At 43.1% G+C, this 18,413-nt stretch overlaps 1 protein-coding gene across 1 annotated transcript in view; it reads left to right on the top strand.

The window, feature by feature from the left end:
- The first annotated feature begins 16,455 nt into the window (after positions 1-16,455).
- Pecr (peroxisomal trans-2-enoyl-CoA reductase) overlaps positions 16,456-18,413 on the top strand; it is a 72,724-nt gene continuing 70,766 nt past the window's right edge. The window contains exon 1 of the mRNA XM_013012255.1: positions 16,456-16,655. Within this exon, the coding sequence (XP_012867709.1) occupies positions 16,532-16,655 (124 nt within the window). The 5' untranslated portion in view covers positions 16,456-16,531. The remainder of the gene's footprint in view (positions 16,656-18,413) is intronic.

The following is an 18,413-nucleotide window of genomic DNA, read 5'->3' as shown; positions in this document are numbered from 1 at the left end:
CCCAGCCCTAATGTCTAGTTGTGCTTTATAAAGAATCTGACTTGCTTGAGCAAAATCACAATCCCAACATCACAAACCTTCCTGAAGGTGGTTCTGTAAAAATATCTTGAGGACATGTGCCACCTGAAAGATAGGAGAGCAAAGGCATTAGTGGGGAGAAAACCGTGAGATGGAGGACTTGGAAAATCATCCTCAGCTCGGCAGAAGCTTGCACGCTCCTTGACTTCCCACAGTACTTTATTTGAAGAGGCTAGTGGAAGTTCTCTTATATTATGGGCTGAGCACCGGTGGCTCATGCCCAAGAGACTCTTATCTCCAGTTAACCACTATAAAGCCAGAAGTGGAGCTGTGCTTCAAAAAAGCTCTGAGATGAGGAGGAGGAAGAGGAGGAGGAGGAGGAGGGGGAGGAGGAGAGGGAGGAGGAGGAGAACACTGCAAATATTTTTTCCGTGCCCCCATACTAGGATCAAATAGTGGGTACTGTCCTTTAGCTTTTTTGCTCAAGGCTGGCATTCTACCACTTGAGCTACAGCTCCACTTCTGGCTTTTTGGTGGTTTAATTATAGATAAAAAGTCTCAAGGACTTTCCTGTCAGGCTGCCTTCAAACCTGATCTTCAGATCTGAGTCTTCTGAGGTGAATAAAAATGTGTGTTTCAATATTACAGTTTGTCATTTATGTAAGTATATGATATTACCACCAAAAAAACTCATCAGGCCTTTGAAGGTGCAAAGTATAGGGAAATTAGTTGAGAAAGGTTTATAAGGAGCTGGGGTTTAAAAAACAACCTTCCCAGGTATTCCTAGTTAGTAATCTTAGCTCCTCAGGAGGCTAAGAACTGAAGATTGACATTCAAAGCTATCCAGGGCATAAAACCCATGAGACTATTTCTCCAATTAACCAGTCAAAATCTGAAAGTGGATGCATGACTCAAGTCATCCAGCCAGCTAGGATTACAGGCATGAGCTACCGGTACCCAGCTTCTCATGTAATTTTTAAATCAATTCTTTAATATTACTAAGTATGAACCCATTCATAAACCATGACTAATCCAGGTGCTGGTGGCTCAACTTGTAATTCTAGCTACTCAGGTGGCTGAAATCTGAGGGTCCCAGTCTGAAGCAATCCCAGGGAAGGAAAGTCCATGAGAATCTTTATTTACAACAAAAGTACTCAGAAAAAGCCAGAAGTGGTGCTGTGATTCAAGTGGTAGAGCATGAACCTTGAACACAAAGAGATTCAGGGACAGCTCCCTGACCCAGAGTTCAAATCCCAGGATAAGTTTTTTTTAAAAACTGACTAAACTAATAATTTAATATTTCTGTCTATTTATTTGAATGAGTTTCTACTGGCTCATGCTTATAATCCTAGCAACTAAGGAGGCTAAGATATAGATGGTTGTGGTTGAAGCCGGAAAAGTCCACAAAATTCCACCTTCAAAATAATCAGTAAAAATGAGGCTGGGAGACATGGCTCAAATGGTAGAGCCCCAGCCAAGCAAGCACACAAAACACACACACACACACACACACACACACACACACACACCATCTAGACTGCAAATGGAGACTACCCCTTTTCCCTATACCAGTCCTCTCCAGTGGAACTTTCTGAAATGAAGCTGGTGAAACTGAGGAAAGGTGTCTTTAAATTTATTGAATTTTGACCTGTTTATATTTAAATAGAGCCATGCCGCCACTGACTATTATCCTCTGTCTGTCTGTCTGTCTGTCTCTCCCTCTCTCTTTTTCTTTTTCGATGCCAGTCCAGGGGCTTGAACTCATGAGGGCCTGTGGGGCTATCCCTGAGCTTCTTTTACAAAGGTTCTCTACCATTTGAGCCACAGATCTACTTCTGGCTTTTTTGGAAGTTTAGTGGAGATAAGAATATTAAAGGCCAGGCGCCTGTGGCTCACGCCTATAATCCTAGCTACTCAGCCCAGGTAGGAAAGTTTGTGACACTCTTACCTCCAATTAACTACCAGAAAACCAAAAGTGGCACTGTGGCTCAAGTGGTGGAGCACTCACCTTGAACTGAAGAGTTGAGGGACAGTGCCCAGGCCCAGAGTTCAAGCCCTACAACCGACCAAAAAAAAAAAAATCAGACTTTGAATTGCCTCCCTGAGTAGCTAGAATTACTGTTGCCCAACTTGTAATTTATTTCTTAAAGAATCCAACAGGCTTCTTTGTTCCATTTTCATAGCTACAAATAATCAGTTTCAGCAGTATTCAACCTCACATTAGAATTTTCCCTCATTGCTTGTTTATTTGAGCAGTTTTACAAGTTGAGTACAATACTTCTATCAAAAGTCTTTTTGTTTCTGTTGGACTCTTTTCTGTGAAGTCAGTAAGCATTAAAGATAATTTTGGTTACACCTGTTAACTCATTGGCACTGACGAAATTGTTCTATTCTATTTCTTTTATTTGATCTTTTAGCCAGAATAAATACCTCCATGACCCTCTAACACACTGTTTTAAACTTGCTAGAGGACACAATGGCCTTTTGTTAGGCAACATTATTGGCAAGTATCTTGTGAAAAAATAGCTTACCAACAGATGTGAGATATCATAAGCTTCTACTGATAGTAAAAGTTTTCAACTACCAGAACAGTTCTAGTTTTAGATTAGCTGTGTTTATTATTGGGAATTGCTCAGTTCTACACATACCCCTGACCCTCTCAGCCCACCCCTCTACTGCTCCTCAGTATCTCCAGGTTTCTAGCTTTCTTCCACCTCTATTTTCAGTCCTTTTCTTTCTTCCATTTCTTTCTGAGTATTTGTTTTCAATGCTGCACACATAGCTTTGGTGTACTATTATTCTCAAGAATAAAGTTTTCTTTCTTCATACTTTAATGGTCTTCTTACATTTAATGGTCTCAATATCTAGTGAGACTGGACCCATGGACATAGTTAGGGTGGACAGAAAGAATCAAAAACATAAGCTTTAAGTGCCATGCAAATCCCATGTCTGAAAATTCTGTATCTTTGATATTACCATGTGAAGGCCTCTAAACAACATTTCTTTAAATGCCAAACCCTATTTTTTCCATTTCAATATTTTCAAAATTGAAGTATATGTTTATGTCCATGGAATGACTATTCTGACCTTCTGAGCAAATAGCTGTCCTTTGACCTCTCACCCATTTCTTCTAACTTTTAATTATTGATTTTCTTATCTGATTCCCTGGAAGATAGGTTGTTGAGTCCTTTTTTTTTGGGTTAGTGGCGACGGTTTTTTTGGTTAGTAGTGGTGGTTCTCAGGCTTGAACAGGATTTGTATAGTATACTACATGAGTACTTTCTCACTTGAGCCTCGCCCCCAGCCAGTGTCTTTTTTTTTTTTGGTCATTTGTGGGGCTTGAACTCTGGGCCTGGGTGCTGTCCCTCAACTCTTCAGCTCAAGGTGAATGCTCTACCACTTGAGCCACAGTACCGCTTCTGGTTTTTTGCTGGTTAATAGAAGATAACAATGTCACAGACTTTCCTACTTGGGCTGAGCAGCTAGGATTACTGGTATGAGACACCGGCGCCCTGCTATGGCCAGTGTCATAATGGCCCACCTAACCAGAATGAACACCATTATCTTGAGGATCTCATCCCATCTTCCAAAGAAGGCTCTGTGTTCATACACTTTTCTGTGTTGTGTGTGTGCGCATGCGTGTGTGCGCACACACATATGTGTTAAACATTTTGTGCTAATATTGCTTCTAGGAAAGGATGAATATTAAGAAATCTCAACTGGAAGCCAGGTGCTGGTAATCCCGGCTACTCAGGAGGCTGAGATCTGAGGATCCCAATTCAAAGCCAGCCCAGACAGGAAAGTCTATGAGACTCTTATTTCCAATTAACCACCAGAAAACCAGAAGTGGCACTGTGGCTCAAGAGGTAGAGCACTAGCCTTGAGCTGAAGAGCTTAGAGACAGCACCCAGGCCCAGAGTTCAAGCCCCACAACCAACCAAAAAAAATCTCAACTGGAGTTTGAGCACAAAGGAAATCAAGAATAACTTAGCAACTCCACTTCTCATTTCTTCCAGGAGGTTATTGGCCAATGGGAATAAGTTGGCTGAGGAATCTGTGCTCACAAAGATAATAATCAAGAAGAGTTAATACAGGACTGGCCAAGGCAAACATCTTCAAAGAATAAGGAAAGCAACATGAGACTTCTGAATAAGTCAAGCATGATAAGCTCAGCCAGGGCACTTTACCCTAACAGGCATTTCTGTGCTTAACAATAATGTTGCTTAATCCTCATAATAAACCAATGAAATGGGTACTATTATTGGATCCAGTTAGAGGAGCAATTATGCCAAAAGTCAGTGGTAGGAAGGCTGACATTCCTATCTATGTTGATTTCAAAGCCCAAGTACTTTTCAGTGTGCCTTAGTGCCTACCAACATTTACTCACAGTTTTCTACTTAAACTTCTTGAACTTTGATGAACACATTTCCTATATTCTTTTGTGTGTGTGTTGGGGTGGGGAGGATTGGCGGTATAAGATTTGAACTCATTGCTTCACCCTTCCTTGAAAGGCAGTCTATTATTTGAGCCATACCCCCAGACCTCTTCCACTTTAAATATTTTTCAGAAATCTGGAACTGAGATCCTCCTGATCTCAGCCTCCCAAGTAATAAGATTATAGGCATGAGCCACTACATCTGGCAGCTAGACCATTTTCTTCTGTTCCTGGAACTTGAACTCAGGGTCTGAAGCTTTTTTCCTCAAGGCTAGCACTCTACTATGTAAGCCAGTTTCACTTCCAGCTTTTTAGTGGTTATTTGGAGATAAAAGTCTCACAGACTTTCCTGCATGAGCTGGTAGCTAGACAATTTTTTAAGTCTGTTGATCATTCCGATGAAATCTCTTTATTAATCTGTGCATTTGGACTTTTACCCCACCATATACTAGAATATAGCCCTCAATTACTTCCTCAGAATTATGCTTATACTATTGTAAGTTTGATTAACAAATAAAACAAAGTATCATATTCATCTTATCCAGTAATCATGACTATCTTGGCATTTCTGACTTCTCATGCCATTTCCGGCAAAAAGAGCTGCTTGTTGTTTCAGGTTTTCTGTGTTCATCCATTCTAAGATTCAGTAGCAGATTTCCCTTTCCAATGTGACAACTGAACCTAAGAGGTTGCCTATGTCGGGTTTTTTTTTTGTCAGTCATGGGGCTTGAACTCTGGGCCTGGGCGCTGTCCCTCATCTCTTCAGCTCAAGGCAAGCACTCTGCCACGTGAGCTACAGCACCAATTCTGGTTTTCTGGTGGTTTTTACTGGAGATAAGAGTCTCATGGACTTTCCTGTCCAAGCTGGCTTTTAACTGTGATCCTCAGATCTTAGCCTCCTGAGCAGCTAGAATTACAGGCATGAGCTACCAGCACCCAGCTCTATGTTGGTTCTTAATCCACCTTCTTTCCTCTTCTCTAGCTCTTCCAAGACTGGCTAAAGACAGACCCAACCCCTTCTGTGACTCCTCCAGCCTACACACATCTTCCTCTCATCCCCTAGGGTTCTTTTTTTCAGTATGTAGTGAGAACATTAGAGGTAGCTGGACGCTGGTGGCTCACACCTGTAATCCTAGCTACTCAGGAGGTTAAGATCTGAGGATTGACGTTCAAAGCCAGCCCAGGCAGGAAGTATATGAGACTCTTTTTTTTTTAATTTAATTTTATTTTATTTGTGAACATACTGTACAGAGGGGTTACAATTACATGGGCAGGATAATGCGTACATTTCTTATCAAGCATTGCAGCCTCCTCCTTTGTTTACCCTTCACATCCCTTCCCAGCCTCCCCCCTCCCAATCCCAATCCCAATCCTTCTCCTTCCCCCCCTCCCCCTCCCCGCACCGACATTGTAAAGCTCGTTTTGGACATGACAACTTGTACTTGAGACTCTTATCCCCAATAAACCACCAGAAGACAAGAAGTGGCACTGTGGCTCAAGTAGTAGAGCACTAGCCGTGGCCCAGAGTTCAAGCCCCACAACAGACAAAAAAAGAAAAGAAAAGAAAAAGAGCATTAGAGGTGGATTTTGGCACACTTTCCACCCTGAATCTGAGCTCCCAGGGCTGTAGGGATGAAGGATCAACATTCTGAAGTTAATATGTCATGTCTAGAGTAAACTGTCCTTAACCCTAGCATTCCTTCAGCTCTTCTATAATTTGTGGATCTGCCACCCATCAGGTCACATATCACCTGTCTGCAATGATCAGACTCTTCAAATCACATCTTTTTGTTGTTGTTTTTCATTATTTTTGTGGGGTTTATTTATTGATTTTTAATATATATATATATATATATATTATTGTAAAGATATTGTACAGAGGGGTTACAGTTACAGGAGCAAGGTAATGAGTCCATTTCCTATGGAGCATTGTTAGCCCCTCCTTTGTTTTTCCTCTACCATCCCTTTTGTTTTTGTTTCAGTACTGGATTTGAACTCTAGGGCCTAGGCACTGTCCCTTGAGCTTTTGTGCTCAAAGCTAGTGCTCTACCACTTGAGCCACAGCTCTACTTCTGGCTTTATGGTGGTTAAAGGTAAGTTTCACAGACTTTCCTGCCTAAGAATCACAGTCCTCAGATCTCAGCCTCCTGAATAGCTACAATTACAAGCCTCCATCACATGGCTTTTTTTAAAAAAAAAATTAGTACTGGGTTTGAAGTCAGGACCTTGAACTTGCTGGACTTGTTTGTTCAGCTGGCACTCTTCCACTAGGGCTGTGCCTATGCTTGGATTATCCTATACTTTTCTGCCAGGGATGCCCTTGAACTAAAATCCTCCAGATCTCAGCCTTCTGTATAACTAGGTGTGAACCACTAAGTCACAATTACGATCTGAATTTGCTACCTCCTAGGCAACTGAAATATGGATACTGGGTCTAAGTAGCACAATCTTGTTCTTACAGCCATCTTGATGTCTTAATAGATGATGGGAACTTTCTGAGAACTCTAGAGGTGAACTAAGTCATTCTTTGAACTACAGCTATGTTAAGGGTTGTTAAGCACAGGTGATATAGGTCATTCATTAACTGCCGATATGTCATGGACTGTTAAGACTTTAGAAAATCTCTACCTCTAGTTTTAATATTCCGACCCCTGATTGTTCCCCCTAGATAACTTTTACAAACTCTAATGATCTTTAACTGCTCCCCTTATTTGGCCCTTAACTGGCTTGTTTTGCTTCTGTAAACATGCTTTGCTTGTCCCCATACCAGTGACGTCTGCCTTCATCTGGTTTATGACTTTATAAATTTTGTGCTGGCTACATTCAAGAGTGCAAGTTTTTTGGGGGGGACATGAGTCTGCTTGTAGTTGCTGGATTTCTCTCTTTCTTTTTTCATTTTCTTTCTTTCTTTCTCTTTCTTTCTTTCCTTCCTACTTTTTTTGTTAGTTGTGGGGCCTGAACTCGGCCTGGACGCTGTCCCTCAGCTCTTCAGCTCAAGGCAAGCACTCTACCACTTGAGCCACAGCGCCACTTCTTGTTTTCTGGTGGTTTATTGGAGATAAGAGCCTGCCTGGGCTGACTTTGAACCATGAACCTCAGATCTCAGCTCACACCTGTGTGTGAGCCACCAGTGCCCAGGTGTTGCTGGCCTTCAATAAAGACCTTTGATTTGATCTCTCAAGGTGTGGCACTTCTCTGTATCTTGCTGATCAAATGCCTATATAACAACATGTTTACCATTTTGTCACTAAAAATTACCATTAGCCCCTCTCAGAAACAATCTCATCTAAGTAAATGTGGAAAAGCAATTGGCTCAGAGTAGTGTCAAGGGATTTAAAACCTACGATGGAACAGCACCTCCAAATTCCCAGCTTCAGGCCAGTTGCTCGAAGCGGGTTGAGCAAAGTAAGTCTGTAGATTGTTCCTTCCTGAGCCTCTTGTAATCGAGAGAAAACTGAAAGGGAATCTCCATCCTTTCTTTTTCTTCTCTCTCTCTCTCTTTTTTTTTTCCAGTTGAGGGCTTGAATTCAGGGTCTGGGCTCTGTCCTTGAGCCTCTCTGTGCTCAAGGCTAGTGCTCTACTACTTGAGTCACAGTGCCACTTCTGGCTTTTTCTGTTTATGTGGTACTGAGGAATCAAACCCAGGGCTTCATGCATGTTAGGCAAGCACTCTACCTCTGAGCCCTAATTCCCAGCCCTCCATCCTGACTTTCTTTCAGTGGATATTTGTGTGTGCATGTGTGTGTGCGCGCGCGCTCACGCAGGAGTATGTGTGCATGTGCATGCGTGTATGCATGCTGTTCCCAGGACTTGAACTCAGGACCTTGGCTCTGTGCCTGAGTTTTTGCTTAAGACTAGTGCTCTACTACTGGAACCACGGCTCCTCTTCCAGCTTTTTGGTGGTTAATTGGAGATGAGATTTTCCTGTCTGGGATGGCTTCAAACCAGATCCTTAGACCTCAGCCTCCTGAGTAGCTAGGATGAGAGGTGTGAGCCATCGGTGGCAAGCTTCAGTTGACGTTTAGAAACCACTTCTTTTAGAGGTTACACAGCTGAGTAATTCATTATTAGTGTTCTAATAGCTCTGACTAAAGCTGCCTGGCAGCTTTTTAGAACTTTTGCCTTTCACTAAATCTTCTTATTCTCCAGTAAAATATGCCCTTTGGATCTTAATGAGTAACTGTGAGGTTAGCTATTTCTTCTAAAAGATACTAAAAGCCATGAGAAATAAACCTTTTTTTTCGGGGGTGGGGTTCGGTCGTGGGGCCTGAACTCTGGGCCTGGGTGCTGTCCCTCAGTGCTAGCGCTAGCCATCTACCACTTGAGCCACAGCGCCACTTCCGGCTTTTTTCTTTTTGCTTATGTGGTGCTGAGGAATCGAACCCAGGGCCTCAGGCATGCAAGGCAAGTGCTCTACCTCTGAGCCACCTTCCCAGCCCCAAAAGAAAGGGGCAAATTTCTAGAGACAAACAATCTGCCTAAGCTGAACCAAGAAGATATACACCAGTTAAACAAACTAATAACACCCAATGAGATAGAGGAAGTAATCAGAAGTCTAACAAGGAAAAGCCCAGGGTCTGACAGATTCACAGATAAATTCTGTAAGACTTTTAAAGATGAAGTAACACCAGTGTTCTTCAAGCGTTTCTGCAAAATAGAAACAAAAGGAAAAATTCCAAACTCATTCTATGAAGCCAGTATCAAACTCATCTCAAAACCAGGCAAGGATCCAACAAAAAAAGAGTACTACAGACCAATATCTCTGATAAACACAGATGCAAAGCTCCTCAATAAAATATTAGACAAAATAATCCAGAAACAAATTTAAAAAATCATATGCTGCCGGGCGCTGGTGGCTCACGCCTGTAATCCTAGCTACTCAGGAGGCTTAGATCTGGGGATCGCGGTTCAAAGCCAGCCTGGGCAGGAAAGACCATGAGACTCCTATCTCCAATAAACCACCAGAAAACCGGAAGTGGCGCTGTAGCTCAAGTGGTAGAGTGCTCGCCTTGAGCTGAAGAGCTGAGGGACAGCGCCCAGTCCCAGAGTTCAAGCCCCACGACTGACCAAAAAATAAATAAATAAATAAATAAATAAAAAAGAAATGAAAAACTACACAGTGCTAGGTACTGATTTCCTGTAAGATTATATATTTGGCTAGATAATGTTGGCTGACACCTATAATCTTCTTAAGGATGTGATTTCTGGGGGTGGGGAGACCATCAAATAAAAAAAAAATCATATGCTATGACCAAGTAGGCTTCATCTCACAGATGCAAGGTTGGTTTAACATATGCAAATCAATAAATGCAATTCACTCTTCAACAGAGCCAAGGACAAGACCTACATGATCATTTCAATAGTTGCTGAAAAAGTCTTTAACAAAATACAACATCCATTCATGCTAAAAGCTTTGGAGAAGCTAGGAATAGAAGGAACATTCATTAAAATAAGAAAGATTATATATGACAGACCAACAGTCAGCATCATTCTGAACATGGAAAAACTAAAAGTATTTTCTCTAAAAGCAGCAACAAGGCAAGCATGTCCACTCTCCACTCTTCTTCAATATAGTTTTGGAATTTATAGCTGGAGCAATAAGGCAAGGAAAGTACATAAAACGGATTCACATAGGGAAAGAAAAAGTCAAACTTGGAAGTGGTGTGATGGGAAGTGCTAGCCTTGAGCGAAAGAGCTCAGGGACAGTGCCCAGGTCCTGAGTTCAAGCCCTGTGACTGAAAAAAAGAGTCAAACTATCCCTATTTGCAGATCACATGATCTTATACCTAAAGGATCAAAAAGACTCCATCCATATACAAGGAGCTCAAGAAACTAACCCCTCACAAACCTAATAAACTGATCACTAAATGAGCAAGGGAGCTTAAGAGATACTTCTCAGAAGAAGAGGTAAAAATGTCAAAGAAAAACATGAGGAAATGCTCATCATTTCTGGCCATAAAGAAATGCAAATCAAAACAACGCTGAGATTCCATCTTACCCCTGTTAGATTGGCCAACATTGTGAATTCGAACAACAACAAATGTTGGTGGGGATGAGGGGGAAAATGAACCCTACTGCACTGTTGCTGGGAATGTAAACAAGTACAACCACTCTGGACAGCAGTCTAGAGGTTCCTCAAAAAACTAAGCATAGACTTTCCCTACAACCCAGCCATACCACTCCTGGGCATGTACCCTGAACATCAGGGGCCAGGATATGATAAAGACACCTGCACATCCATGTTCATTGCTGCACTCACAATAGCCAAGATGTAGAAATAGCCCAGATGCCCCACAATAGATGACTTAATTGAAAAACTATACATAATGGAATTTTACAGAGCCATTAGAAAGAATAAAATAATATCACTTGCAGGGAAATGGGGATAGAACTAGAACAAATCATTTTAAGTGAAGTAAGCCAACTTGGCTTACTTCAGGTTCTCTCTGATATGCAGAAATCAGATCTACAATATGCTGAGATATGATAAATTATAAAGGATTCTAGATATTCACACAGAGAAACCAAAAGAGGATAGCCTTAGGAGAGAAATACAAAAGCACAATGCCTAAGTGCCTCTTCATATTTATATAAAATAACCTACATATTGAAATAAACTCCAAGATATGGAAACAAGAGATCTCTGTTCTTTCTTTTTCTTTTTTTTAGTTTTTAGTTTTTGATGATTCTGTCTTCTTTACCTTATAAATGGCATATTCAAACGTGTATCTATGGAAGAGTTGGGGGAGGGTACAGAACTAGAGGGGAAAGGTTAAAAAAGTACAGCAGTGTAGCTCACTGGACACTGATAAAAGTGAACAACTTGTGGATGGAGACAGGAGGGAGGAACTGGGAGAGAGTGAGAGAACAGAAGACACTGTACAAAAGGAAATGTATTCATTACCCGACTCTCACGTCATTGTAATCTCGCTGTACATCACCTCTATAATAAAAATAAATTAATAATAAAAAGAAAGAATATGAAGTTTAAAGTAAAACCAAAACAATTAATTCCCTAATCTCTTGGTGTGTGCATGTGTGTATGTGTGTGTACACACATACACCAGTACTGGGGCTTGAACTCAGGGCCTAGAAACTGACCCTTAGCTTTCTTGCTCATGGTTGGCACTCTACTGCTTGAGCAACCTCCACCTCTGGCTTTTGGCTGAATAACTGGAGATAATAGTCTCATGGACTTTCCTGCCTGGGCCAGCTTTGAACTGAGATCCTTAGATCTCATCCTCCTGAGTAGCGAGGATTACAGGTGTGAGCCACCATTGCCTGGCTTTCTGCCTTAGTCTTGTAACCAAACCAAGTCCATTTACTAGCCATTCTTGAAGGCCAGTGCTTCAACAAGTTGTTGGAACAAGTAAAAGATTTATCTGGAGCCAGAACTCATAGCTCACGCCTGTAAATCCCAGCTATTCATGAGGATGAGATCTGAGGATTGCAGTTAAAAACCAAACCATGAATGAAAGTTTGTGAGACCTCCTGTTTACCGGCAAAAAGTTGGAAGTAGAGCTGTGGCTCAAGTGGTAGAATGCCAGTGTTGAGTGAAAAAGCCAAGGGATAATGTCCAGGCCCTGAGTTCAAGCAACAGTACTGGCACCAACAAAAAGGGAAGAAAAAGAGAAGGCAGGAAGGAAGGAAGGCAGGCAGGCAGGCAGGAAGGAAGGAAGGAAGGAAGGAAGGAAGGAAGGAAGGAAGGAAGGAAGAGGAAGGAAGGGAGGGAAAGAAAGAAAGAGAGAAAGAAGGAAGAAAAGAGGGAAGGAGGAAAGAAGGAAGGAAGGGAAGAAAGAAAGAAGGAAAGACTGATTTATTTGGAGTACAAAGGGCTTTTGTAGAGAGGGAATGGAGGAGCAGGTAGGCAATGTGTTGAGCAAAGTCTTCATACTCAGGCCATGTATTTTTTACTAGAATCTTTTGGGCTAATAACTTACTTTCATCTCCTAAGCTAGTCTCTATTTTTTAAACCAATACACTGTATTCCTGCAAGTTAAATATTAATTTGCTTTTAATTAAAGAGCAAGATTTGCCAGGCACCAGTGGCTCATGCCACTGAGCACAGGTAGCTCACATCTGTAATCCTAGCTACTGAGGAGGCTGAGCTCTGAGTATCACAGTTCAAAGCCAGCCTGGGCAGGAAAGTCCATGAAACTACCTCCAATTAACTACTAAGAAAGTTGGAAGTAGAGCTGGAACTCAAGTGTTAGACTTCTGCACAAAAGCTCAGAGACAGTGCTGCCCAAGCCCTGAGTTCAAGGACCAGGATTGGTGCACACGCATACACGCATGCGTGCACACACACACACACACACACACACACACACACACACACACACAGACCTTCACCTTCTGTTTGGCTATTGTCCTCTCTCTTGTGGCACACATACTTCTCAATCCTTCACTCCCACTATCCCTACATGCTAGAATATAAACTTATAAGACAGTGACAGCTAACTGCATTTTGTTGACTACACAGAATTCTCCATACCTACAGCATTGCCGGGCAGACTGCAGTGCTCAGTAAGGACTGGTTGAATATTATGAATTGATTAGGAATCTTATTCATGGTAGCTGGCTCAGGAATGGTCATGTTTCAAGGCAGGTGCACAACTAGATGCCTCATTGGCATTCTATTCTGTGAATTTGCATGTTGAAAAGCCCAAAAGCCCCTGTCAGTCTGAGCCAGCAGCTGTTATGCAGAGGGGAGAAAGTGAAGCTTCTAGGCAGATGGGGTGGAGGAGGGGTGGGGAGATGAGTGGGCAGCAAGAGCATCTCAGAAACAGAAGGGAGGCATTGCTAATGGGCCATGACAGAACAGGCGGTATGCAGGAATCATGGTTACAGCATGTCTTTTCCTCTAGGACAAAGGGAGCCGTGATGCAGAGCACAGAGAAGAGCAGTGTTTGATTCAGCCAAAGGAGTGTGGTCAGTGCTGTATGGAGTGATGGCCCCAGGAAGAAATGGCTCAAGCAGGGATCAGAATTAATATCTGAAAACAAAATGCTTCCAAATGGGAGAATTAGTGTACATCCAGGCTTTGGAGGTGGGGTAGGGGCTTAGCAGTTTCCAACTCCAAGGTCAAAGGTACAAACAGGGAGACAAAGTCTCCTTGCATTAAACAAAATATCTCTTGAAGGAATTTCACCTCTGAATCACACATCCTACCTGAATTGGGAAAATGACCATTCTAATTTATCCTAAATTTCCATGAAGCAGAGACATGACTAGCTTTCAGTCCCCAGTCACTGGAAAACTTCAGAATCCTCTCGGATCACTTAGTGGCCACATGGCTATGGTTGCAACCAGGCCTCTATTGATTTACCTTGGCATCTCTCAATTGAACACAATACTTTCTTGAGGGTGTGTGTGTGTGTGTCCTGGAGCTTGGCCCTAAGCTCTTCAGCTCAAGGCTAGTGTTCTACCACTTGAGCCACAGCACCATTTCCAGCTGAACATAATACTTTCAATTAAGTCCTCTTCAAGGAAATTTAAAATGCTTCTATACCCAGGAAAGAAAGTATGGACTTTTCTAGATTAAAATACACCTTAGAGTTGAAGTCAACATTTCTTTTTCTGTTTAAAAATAATATATTTGGGAGTGGGAGTTTAGCTGAGTGGTGGAGTGCTTGCCTAGAATGTGCAGGCTCCTGGGTTTGGTCCTTAGTACCACAAAGTACAAAACCAAGTAAAACCACTTTGCCATTGGGATCAAAGTACTAGGAATTCTATTTTTTTCTGCAATGATACTTTGAACTTTATTTATTCATTTTTAATGGTTAGCAAGGTGCTGGTGGCTTACGCCACCTAATCCTAGCTATTCAGGAGACTGAAATCTGAGGATCATGGTTCAAAGCCAACCTGGGCAGGAAAGGCTGTAAAACTCTTATCTCCAATTAACCACCAGAAAGTGGCACTGTGCCTCAAAGTGGTAGAGTACTAGCCTTGAGCAAAAAGCTCAGGGACAGAGCTCAGGCCCTAACTTTAAGCCCCACAACCAACTAACCAACCAACCAACCAACAAAAAGTGGTTATGGTGATGTAATTTTTTTTTCAGATTTTGTTCTAAGTATTTAACAGACTAAAGTAGAAGTGTTAGTAATTTCTCACCCCCTTCTCCTCATCTAGTCAATGGAAACCAGAAGGGCGTTCTTTCTTTCTCTAATGACTGTTGACTAGAATCTGTCAGCAACTAGGATAGAAGGGAAGAGTTTATAAAGGAAGGCTGAAGAAGTGGCAAGGAACTTGGAAGAACAGAGACTCTAAGAACTGCACAGATTTGCTGGTAGGAAGGACCAGGTTAGAAATGATGTCTGCTCCACTCTCTACTAGCTCTATTTCCAATTCACTTTGTGCATTTTTAAGTGATGGAGCCAAGCAAACCAAAAAATAATGGAAGAAATGGCTTTAAAAAAAACTTTTGGGGCTGGGAAGGTGGCTCAGTGGTAAAGCACTTGCCTTGCATGCATAGGCCCTGGGTTCGATTCCTCAGCAGCACATAAGCAAAAAAAACCAGCCAGAAGTGGCACTGTAGCTCAAATGGTAGAGCACTAGCCTTGAGCTGAAGAGCTGAGGGACAGTGCCCAGGCCCAGAGTTCAGGCCCACAACCGGACCCAAAAACAAACAAACAAACAAACAAAACAACAACAACAACAAAACTTTTGCATAGGGGTTGGGAAGATGGCTCAGTTGTAGAGTGCTTGTATGGCATGCATGAGACCCTGGGTTAGAGTCCTCAACACCACATAAGCAGAAAAAGCTGGAAGTGGTGCTGTGGCTCAAGTGGTAAAGAGCTAACCTTGAGCTGAAGAGCTGAGGGACAGTGCCCAGGCTCAGAGTTCAGGCCTCACCACCCAGAAAAACAAAACAAAAAATCCTTTTGCATTAATACTTGTCAGGGGAAAATATGGCCCTCTTGCAACATAGTAAGAAACAGCATCCTGCCTGGATTAAGTCCATAGCACATGACAAATATTCCCTGACACAATCCCTAGATCTATCAAATTTGTAAGACAAAAGTGGCAGAATCTGAATTAATACATCCTGTTAACTGAATGTCAAGTCATCGATGGGAAATTTCCCCCATTCTCTCAGCAGGTTCGACTTTATTTATTTTTGCATAAAGAATGAACTAGAAGACAGATCTCAAACAGAAAACCTGCAGAGGGGTCGTGCAGGAAACATGGCATCCTCCAATGAATGGTCCTCTTTTTGACTTGTTATGTGGCCCAGCTGAAACCTATGAGATCTCAAATCCAGCCAAGGTTGCTCCGTTCCTCCATTCCTGGGTGGGGCGCGGGAGATGGGGGTGGGAGAGGGCTCCAGTGTATTTTTAAAAATACAATTTTTATTACCTATGTGAGTAACTGCAACCGTAGCTCCTTTCTCACCTTACACCTTTCCCTAGGCTGCCTCCCTGGAGATGCAGGGATCTGGAAACTGGATTTCTGGCGCCCCTCTCCCCAGCCTAGCCCATCTCTTGTCCCCCCCCCCCCCCCCCCCCCCCCCCCCCCCCCCGCTTCCCAGCACATAGCAGCTGGAGCCCCAGCCGCTGACGTCTGCAGCCGGCGGGTGCAGCAAGAGCCGTCTTTCTCTTTCCAGACGCGCTGGAGATTTAATTTTAATTAACCGTGATTGCTATGGCCCTAAGGGCTGGCTTTACAAAACAGACATGCTCGCTGTCTGTCTGTCTGTCTGTCTGTCTATGTATCTATCTATCTATGTATCTATCTATCTATCTAATCTTCCTTCCCCCTCCCCACGGCACCCAGAGAATATAATTTAAAAGCGAACGGGAATCTCACCCACGGGTGCCCGAGGACCCACGCCGGCGGAGGATGCGGACGGCAGCGGGAGGCGGTGGCATAGTGCGGTCCAGCCTGGGGAGGATGCAGAGCGGCGCAGCGGGGGCGGGGCCAATGGGCGGGGCCCGGAGCGACGGGGCGTGGCATGGCTGCTCACGTGTGCGTTTAGCCACACCCCCACACTGGAGTCCTGGCAGCCTCGGGAGACTGCTCAGGAGATGGATAATTGCCCTGCGTTAGGCAAGCTCACTCAGACGTTCCTGGGCGGTGATGGGCTCTTGGGTCAAAGGCAACAGCTGCTTGGCGGCTGGACTGCTGCAGAACAAAGTGGCCATCGTTACCGGCGGGGCCACGGGCATCGGAAAAGCCATCTCCAAGGAGCTCCTGCACTTGGGTATGTTGGGCCTGGGCACCTTAGAGCCAGGGTCTGCAGAGACCTAGTTGGCAGGGGGTAGGGGGGTGGGGGGAGTGGGGGTAGGAGGGGGATCTAGTTCAAGAGCCAGGGGACGCTGGTAAAGCCGGGACAGGGTTGTTGGGAAAGCTAGAGGGGACTATAGAAGTGACTAAAATTACTATCCGAGAAAGGGAGAGTTCTTCCTGACAAATCATGGCTTAAAGCCAATGATACTATGCCCCGAGGTAGGTAATAAACAGACCTGTGAAACTGTGCTGTGCAGTTTAAGTTAATCCCTTCTAAATGTTGCCCAATCCCCCCAAATAGGAGACTGAATTTAACTGGGAAAGCTTCCCTCATTGAGAGGCTCCCATCCTACTGTCTGCTCACACTTCTTGTCATAACTATAGCAAGAAATATAGTGAATATCTTACTTGAGGGAAGGAAGTGCCTTATATACACAAACACAGGGAAAGAAGCTACAAAGGGAGAAATAGTTAAATTTTTAAAACTCATTTGTGTGTGTCTGTGCCGGTACTGAGGCTTGAACCCAGGAATTTGGAGCTACACCTCATATTTTCACTCAAGGCTGGTGTTTACCACTTTGAAACTCAGCTCTGCTTCTGGCTTTTAGACTTTTCTGCTGAGGTTGGCTTCAAACTGCCATCATCAGATCTCAAACTCCTGACTAGCTAGAATTACAGGTATGAGCTACCAGCGCCCAGATATAAAACTAATTTGTAATGAAGATCTAAATCTTCAATGAGTTTTAAAATGTAAAGTTTAAAGATAGATGGAGAAATATTGACATGAGACAAATAGTGTTATTATATTTTAAGTATTTACATGCTTGTAATCCCTGAACTCTGGAGGTGTAGCAGGAGAATAACCACTCATAACCACTCTGGACCACACACAGTAAACACAAAAAGAAAAAGAAGGAAGAGGAGGAGGAGGAAGAGGAAGAAAAGAAAGAAGAGCTCTTAGCTGAGCACTTACTCCATGAGGCTTGTACCTCCAATTAACCACCAACAAGCCAGAGGTCGAGCTGTGGCTCCATTGGTAGACACTAGCCTTGAATTAGAAAGCTCTTATAAGGTTGCAGCACCAACAATTTGGTGGTTCATCCTTATTTTCTCATTCTTTTGTCCTTACCTAACAGGGATCTTTCTTCTTGTTTCTTTTGTTGTCCCTTGCTCCCATTTCATGGTCAGTTAGCATTTCTGCTCGAGGCTAGAACTTGAAACACAACTCCACTTCCAGTTTTCTGGTGGTTAATTGGAGATCAGAGTCTCACAGACTTTTCTGCCTGGGCTAGCTTAGAACTGCAGTCCTTAGATCTCAGCCACCTGAGTAACTAGGATTACAGGTGTGAGCCACCAGTGCCTGGCTTCCCCGCCCCTGGTTGTGGGGCCTGAGTTCTGAGCCTGGGTGCTGTCCCTCAACTCTTCAGCTCAAGGCTAGCGCTCTACCACTTGAGCCACGGTGCCACTTCTGGCTTTTTCTGCTTATGTGGTACTAAGGAATCGAACCCAGGGCCTCATGCATGCAAGGCAAGCACTCTACCACTGAGCCACCTTCCCAGCCCCCGTGCTTTAAAAAAAAAAAAAAAAATATATATATATATATATATATATATAATTCTTTAAGTAGTTGTACAAAGCACCTCTTGATCTGACACTTTTACTCCTTGGTTTGTGTTCTACCATTTTAGCCATGCCTCCATCTCCTATTATTATTATTATTATTGACTCCTCC

Source organism: Dipodomys ordii, unplaced genomic scaffold (assembly GCF_000151885.1).
Source record: "Dipodomys ordii isolate 6190 unplaced genomic scaffold, Dord_2.0 Scaffold1, whole genome shotgun sequence".
NCBI classification, from domain to species: domain Eukaryota; kingdom Metazoa; phylum Chordata; class Mammalia; order Rodentia; family Heteromyidae; genus Dipodomys; species Dipodomys ordii.
This window is presented reverse-complemented; position numbering and strand designations above follow the sequence as displayed.